The sequence below is a fragment of the Dunckerocampus dactyliophorus genome, chromosome 6 (genome assembly GCF_027744805.1).
Source record: "Dunckerocampus dactyliophorus isolate RoL2022-P2 chromosome 6, RoL_Ddac_1.1, whole genome shotgun sequence".
Taxonomy (NCBI): Eukaryota; Metazoa; Chordata; class Actinopteri; order Syngnathiformes; family Syngnathidae; genus Dunckerocampus; species Dunckerocampus dactyliophorus.
The window spans coordinates 21,424,356-21,443,517 of NC_072824.1; the positions used below are offsets into that span (position 1 = coordinate 21,424,356).

At 40.9% G+C, this 19,162-nt stretch overlaps 1 protein-coding gene across 14 annotated transcripts in view; it reads right to left on the reverse strand.

Moving 5' to 3' along the window:
• Positions 1-18,132, reverse strand: part of camk2d2 (calcium/calmodulin-dependent protein kinase (CaM kinase) II delta 2) — a 48,803-nt gene extending 30,671 nt beyond the window's left edge. For all 14 annotated transcript variants that reach the window (XM_054778322.1, XM_054778320.1, XM_054778313.1 and 11 more), the window contains exons 1-2: positions 17,754-18,132; positions 12,546-12,640 (exon numbers count right to left, since the gene is read on the reverse strand). In XM_054778322.1, the coding sequence (XP_054634297.1) occupies positions 12,546-12,640; positions 17,754-17,815 (157 nt within the window). In that variant the 5' untranslated portion in view covers positions 17,816-18,132. The remainder of the gene's footprint in view (positions 1-12,545; positions 12,641-17,753) is intronic.
• Between the last annotated feature and the right edge of the window lie 1,030 nt (positions 18,133-19,162).

A 19,162-nucleotide genomic window follows, 5' to 3' on the forward strand; every position in this document is an offset into this window, starting at 1 on the left:
GTTTATTTGAGAGATGAGGAAGAGTATCACAAGTGGATCAGACATTTTGATGAGCCGGTATCATAGACACAGGGATCTGACAAATTCTGAGCTTGGTGACGACTTAATATGCACACTGATGATTTTTCTAATTTACAGTACGCCACTATCTCCAACCATTTTCAAGCTACAACCGTTCGAAATAGTCGTCAAATGTCAAAACTGCCACCCAGAGGTTGAATTATCGGATGGTTTTTGTAGTTTGTGTGCAATGCAAGTACTGAGTCCACATTCGGCAACATTTTAGTTTGTTTTTAAAGTGAATTCCTGTGCTTGTTTGTCATAGCACTCCCTCACTCGCCCCATCATTTTCTACCTTCACTTTTCTCTCTCACTCGCTCCATCCTCCACAGGTAGTCCACCCCCCCAGCCGGCTGGACATCTGTTGTCTAGCAACTCCAGAACCAATCAGAGCTGGCAGGCCTCTCCTCTCTCTGCAGTGGAACCAACCTTGCATTCAGATGTCTGACACTGAGCGAGTTTTTGCTCACAACTATATCACAACTCTTCACAGGTGAAGACAGAGACACACAAAACAAGAGCCTTCATCCTTAAAAATACACTGTACGTAGTAAGTACATCCATCCTCAAGTGCAACAGTTGCTCTTGCGCTCCAGCCTGAAAAGGGACAGTAATGCAATTAAACTCGTTGACATAGTGCAGTAGCAAAAATTATGGAGGAATTACAGACAAGAGCATGCTAATAGCTCTGCAATACTTTACAGAATGGTCAAAATGAGTTTCTACTGTTATGATGTTGTCATTATCCTGTGCACACACTGTTATTGATTTATTCATATAATTATGATTAAGGTTTTTACTACTAATACCAATTTACTACTACTAATTCTAACATTTTATGATCAAGTTCCTCATTGTTCACCAGACATTTCATTAGGTACACATGCATAATCATGAGTTTCAAGGGCTTTATGAAAAATGAGGCCATTACAAAGACACTATTTATAGAATTGTTGTACAGTGCGGCTCCACACCACTGCAAACTACCACCAGAATAATCAAAATATTGTTAAATTAATACCGCTTTTACAATGTCAATCAAAATGAGCATTTGCAGAATTTTTGATAGTGGATTGTTAAAAAGTAATAATATACTGCTTTAAACTGGTAGTGTTTGGTAAATCCAGAAATGAGACAGCATAGTTTGGCTTGAATGCTATTTTTTCCGCTGTTGTTTATTAGCCTCTCCTTCCCTCTGCCAGGTGTTTGCTCTACTTCACTTTGTGTTCCTGTCTTCTCCTGCTGCCTTTTCTCTCCCTCACACTTCATGTCCGCTCATATATTCTCTCTCTCTCACTAAATATGGTCACAGTGGACTTTACAGGAAGTCAAAGTATAGCCATGCAACAGCAATGAATACACACACGCACAATCACCCACCCACACACACACACACACACACACACTGCTGCAGTGCGGTTGCAGATACAAGAATGTAGTATAGCAGTGAATAGAGACACAGGGAAATAAAATGTGGCATTGGTTTCGACTGGAATTGTCAATTTGGCTGTGGATGAGGATGTGCAAACTCAAACAACACGACTGACCCCACACAGTATTGCCAACATGCCTATGTCATGATAAATTCACTGTACTCCTACATGTTATTCGGATGTTTTTTCAAATCCAACACATTACTGTTAATTCTACTGTGTGATATTAGCGACACAGTATTATAAATTCCAGGCTAATTAAAAACTAAAGATGCTACATCAGGTACGACTGCACAATATAAATGTTCCATATGTTTCTATTTTTCAACAATTTTAAATAAGTCCACAATGGTGTATTGGAAGTGCATTGGTCAAAACCTAGCCTTGTTCCTGGAATTTAGACCGTTTAAAGGTGCTTTTGGTAAATACCGGAAACATCCACATCCACATCCACCGATATGGGATTTTTGGGGATGCCGATACAGATATTGGGGGCTGAAAAAAGCTGATATCTTATATATCGGCTGATATTTGAATTAAGAGCATCAATATACACAGTATATATGCTATACATGAACATAAATTCTTATAATACCCAATATACGATTCAACACAAAGAAGCCTCCATCCATCCATTTTCTATATCGCTTCATCCTCATTAGGGTCGCGGGGGCATGCTGGAGCCTATCCCAGCTGACTTCGGGCGACAGGCGGGGTACACCCTGGACTGGTCACCAGCCAATCGCAGGACACATACAGACAAACAACCATTCACACTCACATTCATACCTATGGACAATTTAGAGTCGCCAATTAACCTAACATGCATGTTTTTGGAATGTGGGAGGAAACCAGAGTACAAACTCCACACATCGAATCAAGAATCGAACCCAGGTCTTCCCGATCTCCAGGCTGTTCCTGTGTTGACCACCGTGCGGCCCCACAAAGAAGCCTAAGACGACTAAATGAAATTAAGTCATAATTTAATTAGTAACACTGTCAACATAAGGACATGCCTGTTTGTGATTTATTATAAAAAATTTTAGTGTTCTTTGCTTTGAGTAAGTACCAGAGTACCCGGAGAAAACCCACGCACGCATGGGAAGAACATGCCAACTCCACACAGAGATGCCCAAACAGAGAGTCGATCCCAGATCTTTCCAATCTCCTGACTGTGTGGCCAACATGCTAACCACAGTGCCACCGCGCGGGCTTTTTTGCATGTATGTACAGTATATAAATATATTCAGTATACAGTAGATCCCCACAATTTGCAGGGGAGTACCGTACCAGACTTACTAGCGAATGGCGAAAAATACAAGTCCATAAAGATGTCTATTTTTGACACATGGCTCGCTTCCCTGCCACCAGACCCTCCTGTCATTCTTCGATCGCAACACAGAGCCGGTTTAAGCTCCATATATGCCTCACACACTTACTGTATTAAACAGATTTTAAAGTATAACATGTATAGGTGCTCACCACTAATGAATGATCATGTATGATCAATGAACAGATGTTTTTTTTCACAGCTGTGGCAGTGTTGGAGAAGTTACATATAGGTTTCACTTTCACTTTGCCTCACATAACTATGGTGCATTCAAGTACTGCCAAACAAAGGGCGACATTACCAGTGAAGCATAAATGGTAAATGGTCTTTCACTTGTATAAGGCACTCAAAGCGCTTTGACACTGTTAGCACATTTACCTACTGATGACGCAGCATCGGGGGTTCAGTATCTTGCCCAAGGACACTTCGACATGATCACGGGAAGACGGCAGATCAAACCTGCAGGTTGGGAGATGGCCACTCTACCACCTAGCCATGCCGCCCCACGCATAAAGACATAAACATGTAAAAATTGTGGGCTGGCATGTGTATGTTGTACATTTCACCTGTATTATCACATATTTATAAGTTATTACCAACTTAGGGTGAATGAAATGTGTTTTCTGGAGAGAAAAATCAATGTTTGACAAAACATTAGTGAATTTGCAGGGTCGCAAATGCCAAATCATGAATGTGTGGGGATCCACTACACTGTTTTGGTCTTTTTTTTTTTCTATTTACCAGTAGTCATTTTTTTACTTTGTAGTGCACAGACCAAGGAGTGCACATTTCACTGCATGTTATACAAGGTGATGGATAAACAACCTACTAATAATCAGTTTACAAATTAGGCGAAGTCATCATGAGGAACTGCTGTGGTGTAATGTAATTAAGAGTTTAAATGAAAACTATGTTGTGGCGTAACTGCGGCATCCTCGGCCTACCAGCGGCTAAATAGTCCTCCTCCATATGGTTCCATTCCAGCCCTTGCAGAAGCTGAGGGGCTCTAATGAAACCCTGAGGGACAATGAAACACTGTCACTCTCCTGTAGGTCCCAATAGAGGCAGAATTATGAGACTGATTACTCCCTTGCTTTCTCTTCGGAGGAGAAACTGAATGTGGCTGGTGCCAGAGATAAAACTGTCCCCAGAGTACAGCTAGGAGTCTCATAATGTACTGTACATCCGCCTCACACACACATTAGATGAATACGGCAAAAAATGGTGCAAACATTCTGGTAAGACAACAAATGCTGCCAATTAAACCTCCAAAAATGCATGCACAAGCTCAGTCTTGTGTATCACAATGCACAAGCCGGCTGCAACATGAGGTACGCCTGTACAATCTAATGAGATCTAATAGAAGAGCCACAACAATAAACAAATCTTTTTTGGAAACAGTGCAGGCGTAGCTGATAAAGTCCACCAAACATGCTTATTCTGCCTTAATAATTGTTGCTGTCATCATATCCATGCCCACCCATCCAGCATTTGCCTTCTCCGGCTGCGAGGTGATAGTGATATTCACTGCCGCACCATATCTACAGTATGTCCTCAGTCTATTAATACTTGATCACTCTGGACTCTTGTGTATGCCACCGCTACCTAAATACTCGACCGGGGGGTGGCTGGGGTGAATATTTCAACTATGGAAGCACACGAGACAGAGGAGAACAAGAAAAGGTGCCGGGAGGACTGTGTTGTGGAATTGTTTTTGGGGCTAAAGGCTGATTAAACAAAGGATGCTGAGGACGCACAATCGAATAGATAGATATCTGCACTTCTCTCTTGAGTTTATTAAAATTCTTTAAAAGTTTGTTTGTTTTGAAACCACACTGTTTGCTTTCAAGTGAAATGTCTTGGTTTGTATGATTTTAAATTTTGTGTCGCAGGTCTTAATCTTGCGCTTTTATTTTGAAAGAGATTTTTTAATGCACTGGGGTGTCCTATATTACTTCTCCTACAGGTGGCGACAACACTCTCTAGTGCCATTTGAAACCCACTACCATAGAACGATTGTTAGTCTACTGCCATTAAGATGTTAAATATGTCAGTCCTGTCTCTTGTTGAGCCTTAAAAAGCGTTTGCCTTTAAGTTAAATCGCCTAATGCTAACCGCTGGTGCGTACATAGGATCTTCAATGTAAATTAGCATCAAGCTTTTCTTTATTTAAAGTAGCCTTGCCTATGTAACGGATGTCAGCAAGTGCACGTTGGTAAAACCTCACTCTCTTAAGAGCCGTGCTGAACGGCAGGTTGACTTCCCAGACTTTTAGCCCATCGGTTAGCACTCTAGACTCCAATTCCGAAGGTCCTGTGTTCCAGCCCAGGATGGGGCTGTCTGAAAAAGGCGGGTTACACCTACACTACCTTACTACAGTCGTTCCCCGCCGCATCGCCGTTCAAATTTCACAGCTTCATTCTATCATGTTTTTTCAAAAATATATAAACTGATAAATCATGCTGTTCTGTGGTTGAATACGGCTTGTTAGTAGAATATATTATTTAAGTAAATTGTATGCAGTTTTGCCTAAATTACGCATTTTCAAGCATAAAAGTAATGTTTGGTGAGACACACGAGCACTGGACTTGATCGCCGGAACAGGCTTTTATTGTTGGTTTGAATTATCACACAACAGGCACAATAATAATAATAATAACAATAACAATAACAACAATAACAACATATCGGACATAATAACACACGGGATAGTGTTGTGGCCGTAATCCAGCTAACACTCAACTCTGAACCCCCGACATCATTTCCTGTCCACATGACTGGAACACATTTATTGCAACACAAACAAGCACGAGTCATATCTATGTCTTAAATGGCTTATTTTCTCTGATTATAGCTACTATATTGGGTAATACAAATGTAAAGGTGACTATGGGGGTGTTATGTCTAGAGGGCTCTAATAATGTTAAAAAAAAACATATTTAGAAGATAGTAAACAGGGTCTGAAACCAATTAACGGCGATAAACGAGGGATTACTGTATTTACCTAATTCACAGTATGTATTCCTTTATTAACAAGGCACCAGTTTTTCCTGTTCTCTGTATCTTAGTACTTGAATCTTGTTGTATTGAATTTATCAGCAATATTAATGAAACACTGATTTAAGTATTAGCACGCTATCGAGCTAACTAGTTAGCCTCCCATGTTTTTATTCTAAACTTAAAGGGTTTCAAATGGAGTGGCGAAGAAGGACAAAGTAAGAAGCCAAAACTTAGCACTTCCACACAGAATGGGAGGAGAACTTCTTCTCACAATGTCATGTCGGACATGCCATGGCTGACTCCATGCAGCGTGAAGGTGATGTAAGGTAATGTTTCTTTAATGTAACATTACTGACCCCTAGTGACCAGAATACTACATATAACTTATCTTTCAATATTTTTTGACTAATAATAATACATAATCATACACATGATTATCGTTTATTAATTAATACATTTCCAAAAAAATGCGATAGAGTAAGGGAGCCATGTTCGAACCGCGATGTAACGAGGGACGACTGTATTGTGATACGTATCGTTATCGCAAGAGGCTACAATGTATATCGCAATATGGTTTTCAGGCCATACGGTATCGCCACATACCTGTGTCCCACTAAACCCAACATTTGGGACTGGTTCATTTGTTCGTTACATGTACCATAGAGGTTGTTTAAATTGCTTAAGTAAGACACATTCAGAGATGGATGCTCTCCTTTCAGTTGGTGATTTAGTCAGACAGTTGCAAACAAGCAGTCCAGCTGGCCGGACAAGTGAGCACTGAATAGAATAAATAAAATCAACCAGGCTTATTTGTAAAAGATAAAATACAGCCAGTGTGTGTGTGCGTGTGTGTGTGAGAGAGAGCAAGAGAGACAGAGAGTACAAAAATCAACATGTATTTTTAGCTCCAAGTACCCAGTGAGTCATTTGATCGCCCTCCTTCTCGTCCCTGTTCCCTCACTCGGTACCGTGCCTTCTGTCTCTCCTCTTCCTCATCCTTTATTTCAAAGGAGCAGTCGCAGCAGCAGATGACAATAAGCGATCAAGACATAGAAGAAAAAGAAAAAGCAAGAGGACCGATCTTTATGTGATATGTATACCACATCCTCGCCATTACACCCATGGCACCTCAACATTATGCAGGGTTTCCCCGACAGCTTTTTGAAGCTATGGTGATGGGCTGCATGGGGGGTGGACTGCCACCCCTGTGTTGTGCCACTGCTGCGTCGCTGTGGCAGCAATTTTTTTGAAATATTTAAATTTACTGTTTGTAATAATGTCAACATTAGGGTCGTTTTCACAGATTTGAACAAGAAATGAATTAATTAACTTTAAATACTTTTCTCTTGGCCTTTTCTTCCTGTCCTTATCTGTCACGTGCCAACAGGGCAGACAGGTGATTACGGTGCACGTTTTCAAAAATAAACATTTTTAGGATATTTGATACTGATATTTGATATTTTATTTCAAACTAATTGTGATCAATATGTAAATGATATACATGTATCTACATAGCACATGGCTATTCACACTTTTTCACTTCTACTATGATCATGTCCCAAAGATCTACCTCCTGCTATAAAAAGAGAGAATATTTAAATGTAGTATATTTATATTTATGAGTATTTATGTACATTGTACATGTATATCAGGGGTGCACACAATCAAAATGATCTACCTCTTACTATAAATCATATAGCATATATAAAATCTAACCAGTAAGCTCTGCAACTACCACACTAAATACTAATGATTAGTATTTCACATTGACAGTTTCAAAGTTTACAGGTCATCAAAATAGTTGATATTGTTCAATAATTCACAATTCAAATCAATATGCAAATAACAATTATTATACATAATTCCTCAATAGTTGTGTACATAAACTGAGTAATATGTCAGCTATGTAGCGTTCACTATACATTTATACATACACTTCATGTATTACGTCCAGTTAGCATTTGCAATCAAACATTACAGATATTGTATACAAGTGATTAAAAGTATCATGCAAAAGACAATGGAGCCGAAGTCAAGGAAACATATTAGAAAGCGTTCAGCAATGGGCACATTAGTCAATTCATCGTGAAATAGTAGTTTAACAAACAAACTTGGAGAAAACACGCATTTCCATAGTGGAGTTCATGACACGAAGCGCAGCCAAGAAACAATTGAAACATTTTTGTTCTATATAACTAGCCACTACAAGTGAACGGATAACTTTTGTTATAGATATAGGCATCTTACCGCTGAGTTAGTTTGTCCGTAATTGGAATAATAAAGATGAAAGTTGCATTATCCGTGTGCTGCTGCCGACGTCTGTTCTCCACTTTTTTTGGCCGCCGAAGCACAAGAGCGAATCAGGAGGGAGTTTAATGTCAGCTGACTAATGTCATATGACATCTACAAAGTGACATGCAACCAACACTACCTTCGCGATTGCCGTAATGGGCATCCCTGATATAGCATATATGTCCATGTATATATGTATATGTATTATTTAACATTATTTTCAAGCAAAATAATTCATTTCCAAGATGTGACGGCTTTTATTTTACCGTGGCTCTGCGCCACAATCCATTACATGTAGTGGAAAACCTGGAATGTAAAGTAACTGTGGTGCCAAAGAAACTGTTCACTAAAAATAATATCAGTGTTAGTTATTTGATTGCATTTGATTTGTAAATGAGATTTGTAAAAGAGTAACTCAAATTCCAGACGCCTTTGTTGCCATAGACAAACAGCTGAGACAGGCTGAGAGGGTCACATCATCAGGCAGTGAAGTCAGTGCACAAGGACACTCTAAAACGCGAGTGAAACATCTTCTATATGAGGGGTCCCCAACCACCAGGCCGCGGAATGCTTTCAGGTGCAATGATAAAAAACACACTTAAAATCAACACTTAAAAAAATAATACATTTGTAAATAACTACAAGAAATTGTATGTAAATGTATATCAATTTTGGATATATGGACCATTATTTTATTTAAAAAATAATATAGAGTTACAAATCCAGTAGTTTTCGCATGTATATCTTGTTTGATGCAAGCGGCGACCCGTCCCACATTATTCGACGGCCCTTGAACGCACCACTGTGTGTGTGCTAACTTTCTCCCACGCTGCACAGATAGACTACTATATTTTTTACTTTTACCTCATACAGTATTTGGTCCCAAATGCTTATACTATGCATGAACGCATAAAGGTACTGTAAGTTTTGATGACGTTATTGATGACGTTATTAATGTGTCAGATCACTATAATGTTGGACTGTTTTTAAGGACATACTGCATTACATTAGTACATACTGTACATTTGTCAAAGATCTTCAATATGACAGAAGCACTCTGCTGGTTTTAAGGACGTACTGCAAAAATGCTCATCAAAGATCCTCTAAGGGCACCCGTATACATATACAGCAAACACACACATAAACAGATGATACACACACACACACACGCACACACGCACGCACACCCACACATAGGGGCGAGCTCATCATGAGCAAATCCAAAGTGACAAAAGCTGGCAGACAGGTTTGCGGTGACACTGATGCATAAAAGGAGGAGGAACACAGTACACACACACACAAACACACACACACACACACACACACAATGCTGTAATGCTCACATTCTCTCCCCTTTGCTTCCTCTCTCTTTCTGCTGCTTCCACTCATGCATTGACTCATCTGCTGCTCTTAATGAAACGCTACATAATCAGGATTGCAGATTGCGGGACGGACTGTCTCTTCATACATGTGCACACATTGCTGTGCTCTTCCTGCATTTCTAGCAACCAATCCTTTGCTAAACCCCTTTCAATTCTACATACATGCATGGGCAAGCACACACACCCACACACGGGTCAACATGGGGGGTGGGGTTCGCCATGATCCTGCCAGAGAGGAGGAAATCGGCGTTGCAATTCTACGGCTTATCGCAGAAAGAGGGTAAGACCATATCTGACACGCCAGCTATGTAAACATCTACACACAAGTAAAGGGGGAAAAAAAGAGATGTGCGTGTTTGTGTGTGAAGCGCATGCATACGTGGTGAGGTATCCCTTTGCAGTTATTTTTGGACACAATTTCCCAGCATGCAAGTGGCGGAGCACTGATCCCTCTGCAAAAGGTGTCCATTACTGACGGCGCACTCCAGGGTCACATGAGCGACCGAAAGAGCAAATTGTTGAGGAAAGAAAGAGGCGGAGTCAGCAAAGAGGTTTTAAAGACATGGTAGTGATAGCGGGTGAAGACAGGAATAGATGGTGACATGTTTGTCTTGAAGGAAATGTGCAAAATATCCAACAGCACGGTGTAGCATCTTCATGGCTAAAAGGAGGTACAGGTTCCGGTATAGATCCATGGGAACATCATGTAATAAGATTCTCCATGAGCACAGAAAATTGCAAGTTGATCTAATGATACTGTATTTGACATGTTACATTTTATACAAAATTCAAAATGTGTAATTTGGATCAGATCTGGACCAGTGTCGGGTGTAACCTGACCTGATAGGCTCCAGCTTACCCGTGACCCCAATGGCGACAAACAGTTTTGAAAACGGATGGATATCTATCACCAAAAAAATCTAGGGGTGGTCATAATAATCAATTAGTTAACAAATTAATCATCAGGAATACTGATTGTTGAACAGATTGTTGAACTGATTGTTGATTAATCACATCGTGATGCAGTTGAGGCAAGTGAGTGCACTACATGTCTGCAACCAGCAGAGGCGCAATTGATTCAGTCTCAACTAGTCGCTGTCTCACACGAGCTATGCTACCTTCATGCAGACCACCATAAGGTATGTTACACAAAAAAGAAAGCAGGAGTTCAGAACATCCAGAGAGTGATTTCCCAATCCTCAATTGCAACTGGGAAGCATTAAGTTGATAGTTAAGTTAGCATCTCTGCATCCCACGAACATCCCACTAACTGAAATAAGGATATTTAACTTTTAATGGCGTTTTAACAGTAATAGATGTAATATATGCACAAAGTGTGAGAAATATTTATCATATCCCTAACTTGTTTACTCCACTTTTTTGCACTCAAAAGGTCGCTTTTGAAGTTCTGGGTTTTCATGACATCATTAAGGAAAAACCTCTTACTGCCACTGACCCGCCCCTAGGTAGATGAGATGTACACAACCACCACTTCACTCAGTACAGCTATGAATAAAAATATTACATGTTATCATGAATGTATCTGTTACTACATGGTTACAGCATGTACTGTATATATTTGGAGGTGTTTTAATAGCGGTCTTTGTAAGCGGCATAGGATATTTAGAACGCACAGAAAAGAGAAAGACGTGTGTTCATGTCTCACATAAGGATTGTGAATGATGGGCAACATTCCCCCCAAAAAAGTGCAGTCCTTAAATGTTACGTTATTGTATGTACTGTTTGGCATCTATTATGTTGGACAAGTGCAGCGTTACAGTGTATATGTAAAAAGTGGATTAAGAGCACAACAGCACTTCTAGGAGTCTCACACTCAGATCAACACAACACTCAACACAGCTCATTAGCATTAAAGCTACAGACTCACAAAATGTATTGTTCCCAGTAGGGCTGACTAAAAGCACTTTTAAACTGTCTAAATTCCAACATTAAGGCTACATTTTGGCCAACATGTAATATACACCACTGTGGGACCTCCTGTGACTTTGTTGAATTGTTGAAATAAATACATAAACAATATTTAAGAAAAACAGCAGATTTTTTTTGTTTTGTTCAAGCGTACACTCATTTCAGATCAGAAAAATGCTCACATGGAGCATGAAATTTTGTGCAATTTTTAAAATCATTTTAATCCTTGAAAGAAGACCTAACCATCAGAAAAATCTGGTTAGCTAAGCATTAGCTTAGCAAAATGATACGCCCATGGTGGAGGTAATGAACGTGGGATTATCAGAGACATAGTATATCTCATAAAAATATCAACACATGATGATTGTTATTCATGTAAAATTACTCTTAAAAGCTTCAGCACAATAACCAAAGTGGCAATCTCCTGCTCTATCTAAATTCAATTTTAGATACAAAGCGCACATGCCTAGAGGCCTTGTGTGGAAAGAAGGCAGCCATTGGCTCATGTTGGCAAGAAGGCATGCCATTGGCTGAGCAGGAGGAGGAACGGCAACAGCGGGGGCCGCCATTGGTTACTATGCACTCTTGGTGGTGCCTGGGTCATGCGTATGTGTGCCTGCACATGCATCTATTTGTGAGTGTGTGTGTGCTAGTGTGTCATAATGTGTATGAATGTTTATGTGCATGCGTGTGCGTGTGTGTGTTTTAAGCCTGCAGGCAACCAGGCCAGTGGCTACAATTACAGTGACGGATGTGAAAGAACTGGGTCGGCTTCGCAAGAGATCTGCCCCTGGGACAACAAGACCAGCCAGAGCCTTCAATCGATTCAGAACACATGTACACACACATAAGTAATATACTGCATGTATAGGTAATATACTGCACTTTTGCATGCATAAGTGCATATAAAAAAAAACATGATTGAGTGATTATCTGTCCTGTGTCTGTCTCCAGCACAAGCACACACTGGCTCTCTCTAAGAGCTGTGAGCACCATCATCCAGGGGATGCAATATTCATACTTCATGCACGCGTAACTCAGTGCACATGGGACTTGTCCTCCTGTTTGTATATATGTGAGCACTGAGCCTTCCTGCGCATCTTTGTGTTTGTGGCCTACCTCTGGCAGAGAGCTTCTTAGTGTTGATGATTTTAGCAGCATACTCTTGACCGGAGGAGATCTTCACACACCGCCTGACCACAGAAAAGGCTCCCCTAGACACAAGGAAATGCAACATATTGTCATATTCAAAATAGGTCATAGTGTAACAAAGGGCTATTCAGCTAAATTCAAACAGAAGTGTGTTCAAAGTTATGAATGAGTTAAAAAGATTTTTTTACACGACAGGAGTACACTGTCTTTACGGACATACTGTCCTGCAAAAACGATAGTCACAGACCTTCTACACAACAGGAGCTTTCTGCTGTGTTTAAGGATCTACTGCAAAAACGCAAGTCAAAGATTCTCTACGTGTCTACATGACAGGAGTGCTCGGCTGCTTTTCAGACCTACTGCAAAGACGCTCGTCAAATATCCTCCATATGACAGTGGTGCTCTACTGTTTTTAAGGACCAACTGCAAAAACGCTTGTCAAAGATTCTCTATGTAACAGGAGCGCCTTTCTGTTTTTCTGAACCTACTAAGAAAAACACGTCAAAGATCCTCTACATGACAAGATACTCTGCTGTTACAAAGGATCTGATGAAAAAATGCTCGTGAAAGATCTATTTGACAGGAGCTTTCTGCTGTGTTTGAGCATCCGCTGCAAAATGTAAGTCAAAGAAATGTCTAAATGAGTGGCCCCCAACCTTTTTTAATCAATGGATTGGTTCGCATTCCAATAAACCTCTGGGGGAGCAACGATGTTGTGAAAGAAGAACGGGGAACATTTTAGTATTTGTGGCAGCATCGGAGAAACTTTAACTTTGTCTCGGTGCACACAACTACGTATGGTGCGTTCAAGGACCACTGGGAATAAACGCACTGCGAAACAATGAAACAATATGACATAAACATGCAAAAACTATGGGTCTTTTAACTGTATATTATTTTTAAAATAAAATAATTGCCCATATTTCCAAAATTGATATGCATTTACATAAAATTCAATGTAGTTATTTACAAATGTATTTTTTAGTGTATTTGCTTTGTGCTTTTTTTAATCATTGCAGCCTGAAAGCTTCCCATGGCCCGGTTCGGCCCCGCCCACGGACCGGCGGTTGTGTGCCCCTGCTTTATACGACAGTAGCACTGCTGTTTTGAAGAAGAAAAAAAAAAACACTAGTCAAAGATCCTCTATAGGACAAGCGTGACTTGCTGTTCGTAGGAATCAGCTGCAAAAACATTATTTGCTCACGAGTTTGAACTGAAGTCGAGGGTCGGTCCGATGCCATTCACAGGCTGGATTTGGCCCACAAGTTCAATCGCTTTGAATATGTTTCATAAAGGAGGCATGATATAAAACAGAATGTAGCGCAGCACTATACCGCTGTACACTACAACCACAATAATAAATATATTTTCTTGTATTGTATCCTACTGTGCAGATTTACCTAATGTTGTGTCCTTTAAGAGTATATATATCCATTGTTGTGTGACAAAATCATGAACGATGATTCCCATAGCAGTGCTTTGTGGAGTAGGGAGTGAAATTGAAACCTAACACAGCAGGGAAATAAATTCAGTAAACTAATTCAGTGTTCAGTGGCACCAGGAGAGAAGTGTAGTTAGTAGAAGTTTAAGGTTAAGCCTTATTTAGTGAGCCTGTCAAGTTTTATGAAGCAGCCCTCAGCTGCCAAGTGGGGGTGGGGTTCACCTCAAACGCAACTGAGTTAAAAATAAATAATTTACAGTCGTATTTCAGCATCGTAAAGATGAGCTTTGCGGTTGCTGCTCAGCCAGCCAGCCAGCCAGCTTCAGGTTCACAGTGACCATGACGTAATAGCTTTTTAAAACAGACAAAGGTGGTTCATAACAAAATTGTCATGGCCAGCGTGTGTTGGGACACATGTGAAGACCCCAACAAAAAATAGGTCATCTATATTTGAGGTAGCTGCATCTCTAAATGCAGCCTTGGACAGGACTGCCTGCCTCAGCTCCTCTCAGCATTACACACAGACACACACACACACAAACAGCTTTTTGCTATTCATCCCTTGTCTGTGTCTGTGCACATTTTCCCCTTCCGATCCAATCTTTCCCTCCTCTGCAGCTCCGACTTTTTCTAACCTCTGACCACATTGTGTAGGTATCAAGACGAGCAATTAAAAACACTTGGATAAACACGATACCTCACATGAACCCTGTGCTGGCCATTCCTGATTGTGCAGCTGAATTATTCATACTAATAGAAAAATAATGTGGTAGTTGCAAGCCAGTACTGTACTATATAAAGATGTGCACGGCGTGTTTATCTCACATCCTGCAAAGTGAGCAGCTTGCCACTAAAGCTTACCTCCATTTTATAGGGGATTTAGTGAAGAAATGTTGAAAGCGTAACGTGTTACATAACGCCTGTACTTGTCTACCCATGGATTTACTGTGAAGTGCATGTGTCAAGTGCATCTGTGTGGCTGTGCCTGGCGTTGGATGTGAATGGTTTGCTTTTTGGACGTCAAGTGAGACAGGCAAAACAAAGGCATACGATCGGGGAGTAGATATTTCTATGAGTGTGCATGATAGACGGCTATCCCCCAAGTGTAAACATGACTGCCAGGCCGTTTTCCGATTGCAATTTTCATATGTTTAGTATAAGGGCTTCGCATGAGCAGCCACAACATTAGGTACACCTGCACACAGCACAAAAGTTTTATCATACATTTTTTTTATTATTACAAAACTAGTGGCAGCAAGGGAGCTATGGAGGAAAAAATGCAGATCAATTAATAATCAGTACTTCAGATCTTACAATCAAGAATAATTGTTGGGCTAAACTCACTGTCTTCACGTTGCATCAGTATTGTTGCAATCAGCTGATGGGAGAATCCCTCTCTAAATGTCCTGAACTCCTGTTTCTTATGTTATATTGTGCCATAGTATAGATGTCATGTTGTTAATGAGTCTTAATGAGACTGAATCAACAGCGCCTCTTCTGGTTGCAGCCAAGTACTGTAGTTGCAGACTCGATTGCGTCAGGACACAAGAATCACTTGTACATAATCAAGAGAATTGTTAATGATGCATCTAATTGTACAAAGCTACATGCAACTGTTCCCCACCACTTCAACCACATTAATAAACATATTCAATACCCCTCAAAATTTAGCTTTACAGTGTTCCGGTGTTCCTTTTTTTTTTTTATTACAGCGTATCTGTTACAGGCCGAGCCTGGCCCTTTATGAAGAATTGCATTGTGGGAAGTTGAGTGTCTCTCTCTTCCCTCTCGTCTGTCTGCACCACCCATTGTTTTCTGCATCTTGATTGGCTGCGCAATACGTACCCGGAACGCAATCGGTCCCGCGCATGCGCAAGGACTACGTCACTTCCTTCTGCGACGTCACGTGCTGTGGTATTTATCATTTTTTAAATGCATGAACATAAATGGTCAATAACCATACTTCATATATGTATTATATTCGTTATTATTATATTCGTTAGCATGGGGATGTTTCTATCATCTTATGACATCCAAAAGATTATGTTGATTATGTTGTTATTTCTCAAATTTCTATCAATCTTAATAACGTTTTTTGGAGTGGAGGGGAGACGTATATTGCTTGCTGCCGTAAAATAGATCGACGGATGGCGCAGATTATGCATGCCTAACGTGTGAGTGCCCAAAAATAGACCGACCGGATGTAGACGCGTTCTGCACATGCATAGAACCCAGTTGAACTGAGTGCGTTCCGGGTACGTATTGCGCAGTGACAGTGCCTCCCTGCCTTGTCTCCTGTGTCACCCCGAGCTTGCTTGCTTGCTAGCTTGTAAATGAATCTTTGGTTCGAAGAAGGAAGACTACAACAGGAGGAGTGCTGCAGTAATATTTTTTTAATTGAAATGTATATAATTTCTTAGCATATTGTATTGGTTTTAGTGTTTTTACAAACTAAAAATTACCCAAAATGCCCCCCACATCCATTGATTTTTCAGTATGTGGACCTTTGTGGAAAAAGTTTGGACACCCATTAGTTAGCGCAGGTATACCTAATAAACTGACCAGTGAGCGTGCATTCTTCAGTCAATGAGAACTCAATATTGTACTGATGCTAATATAAGACAGTAATTTTTAAGGTGAAAAAAGTGTTGCCTCGTCTTTAATTCGCTGCCTACGGATTTATACACGCAAACCGAACGACTCACACACACCCCAGTGAACTAAAGCAATAGCGACGTGTAGTGTCTCAAAGATTGTGAGCTACTGCAGTTAGAAAACAACAGGGGAGGAGTGAGGATCAATGAAGAAGAATCACCCAACTGTCGAGCAGCTCGGAAAATGTATTTTTTTTTTGCAATCTACCAGTTGTTATTTCTCTGATGTTGAAAACATGATAGGCGGGTCTTGAAAGAGAGGGGTTCAATCACAGTACATTTAGGGTCATCTCGTATTCTGGTCAATACAGTATTTTACGTAGCATGTGTGTCGGCTAGGTGGCAGAACCTTTCTCCTTTGGTATTTTCATGTTGGCTTCTCAACAGAATGGGGAGGTTAGTGCAAGATCAGGTGAGTTAAAAGGCTCTAAAAGTGATGTGGCTGCATTATTCATGTCAGATAGCCTGGGATCATAAAATGGATTTGAGAGCAGATTGGACTACTTTCTCATACAAGAATCATGTAAGCTTTAAGCCTTTAGATGGGGAACTGTTCTATTTGTCTTGGCATCGACAAGAGGTGCTGGACAGGTCAGCATGCACATTAAAAGGGGGCTAGGTGGGCTATATTGTCATATTACCACTAGAAATTTTGGTCACTCCAGGTGGGAAGGGTGGGGGTAACATCAAATTTTCCCATATTACACAATCAGGAGCTTATTTTGTAACATGGGGCGGACGGAAGTAGTGGTGGCCCCCCTAAATGACAAAATCCCAACCTTAGACATGCAGTGGAGGGTGACAGTGACGTCACGTTTTTTGCTGCTTGTAATAAAAACGTGGGATTAAAAACGGGCCTGTATTACACATGGCAACATGTATCACCTCCCCCCTTCCTATGCCCAGTGAGTTGATATGGCCACACGCACGCGCACGGGGGTAGGGAAGAGTAGGGGAGTGGGGGTGTGGTAGGAATCCTTGTCCTTAAAAACCAAGGCGGCCTATTACGTAACATGCTGACATTTACAATACAAGAATGATGCATACTTGGTAAAAATACAAATAATAGTGATTGCTTACTTCCCCAGCTCCTCGAACAGCTGGTATTCGTCGGTAAATCTTGTGCAGATCGTTAACGCCATAGTGGAAGTGGCGCCCTGGGGTGTGTTTTCTCTCTCAAAGCCACCAGTCGTCCGGTGTTGTCGTGGTACCTGCAGGCGAGCCTTTCATGCACAGACGGCGCTCATCTGCAAATATGATGGAGGATGAGGAGGAGGATAGTTGTTGCAGCAACTAAATAAATAAATAAAAAGCCACTCAGGTCGAGTGATAGCAGAGTTATTAATCGTCGCCTTGTCGTGGACGCTGCATGGTTTGGCGCATTTGGGTGTTGCGTGAGTGGTGAGTGTGAGCTGGCGAGGCTGATTTCTCTTTGCGCGCACTAGCTCACCGACCCCCGGCTGTGTGCTCAGTCCCGCCCCCTCGGCCGCATCCTCACTCACAAAATCATCCTGGTCCACAGTGACGCCTGTCAGCTGGATGCAAATACACTATTTATCGAGGAAACTAATCATAATACACAATATAAATGGACTTAAGCAGCACATGGTACCAATAATGGTTTAAAAGATCAGATTGTACCCCAAAAAAACATTATTTTTCACAATTACGAATTTAAAAAATAAAAATTATGTAAATTGGTGTAAATTGTCATTCCTCCGAATGATGATGGGTCACTCACTCACTCAGAGGAAATAAACAATTTGCAGTCATGCTGTTTTTATGATAGGTTATACATTCAGTGATAGCTAACATTAGTAGCAAAATTTAGCAAAATTGCTGTCAGGAGCTGACAACAAACATAACTAATGTGCGCGAGTGTGCTACGTCGGGCGTAGCTTACTTATGGGCGCCACACACGAGTGGCGACATCGCCTCTACTCCATTCATTTTCAATGGAACCTGCGCGATAGGGCGATTTTCGCGAGTCACCGTCCAGCCAAGCGACACGTGAAATTCGTGCATGTTAAAGTTTGTGCTCGTGCATGTCATCGTGCACAAGCCGGCTTGCAACGCCATCCCAGAAAGTTGAAAAATGTTCACCTTTTCATTGCTGTCGCCAAGACGAGGACCAATCACCGGGAGTATAACTGGTTGACCGATGAGCGGACAGGATGCTAATCAGTACGCTCTTGCAGGTAAACATGGGGTGGAAAGTAATACTTGCCATTTCTGGAGCTGAATATTCTGAAAAGAATATAGAAATATAAAGAAAAAAGCAGCGGCATGGGAAGTCGTTGGCGACAGTGTAAACATATCGGGTATGTTTACATTAATTTACACGGACAAGTTTACCTTCAATATTAGCAAGATCCGGGACTAGCAAGAGCACTCGATCAACACCGGCCTCTTTTCCTCCGATTTACTCTCAATCCTCCAAATTCCCTCCACATCAGACAACCAATCACAACCGTGGGAGACTCGTACTA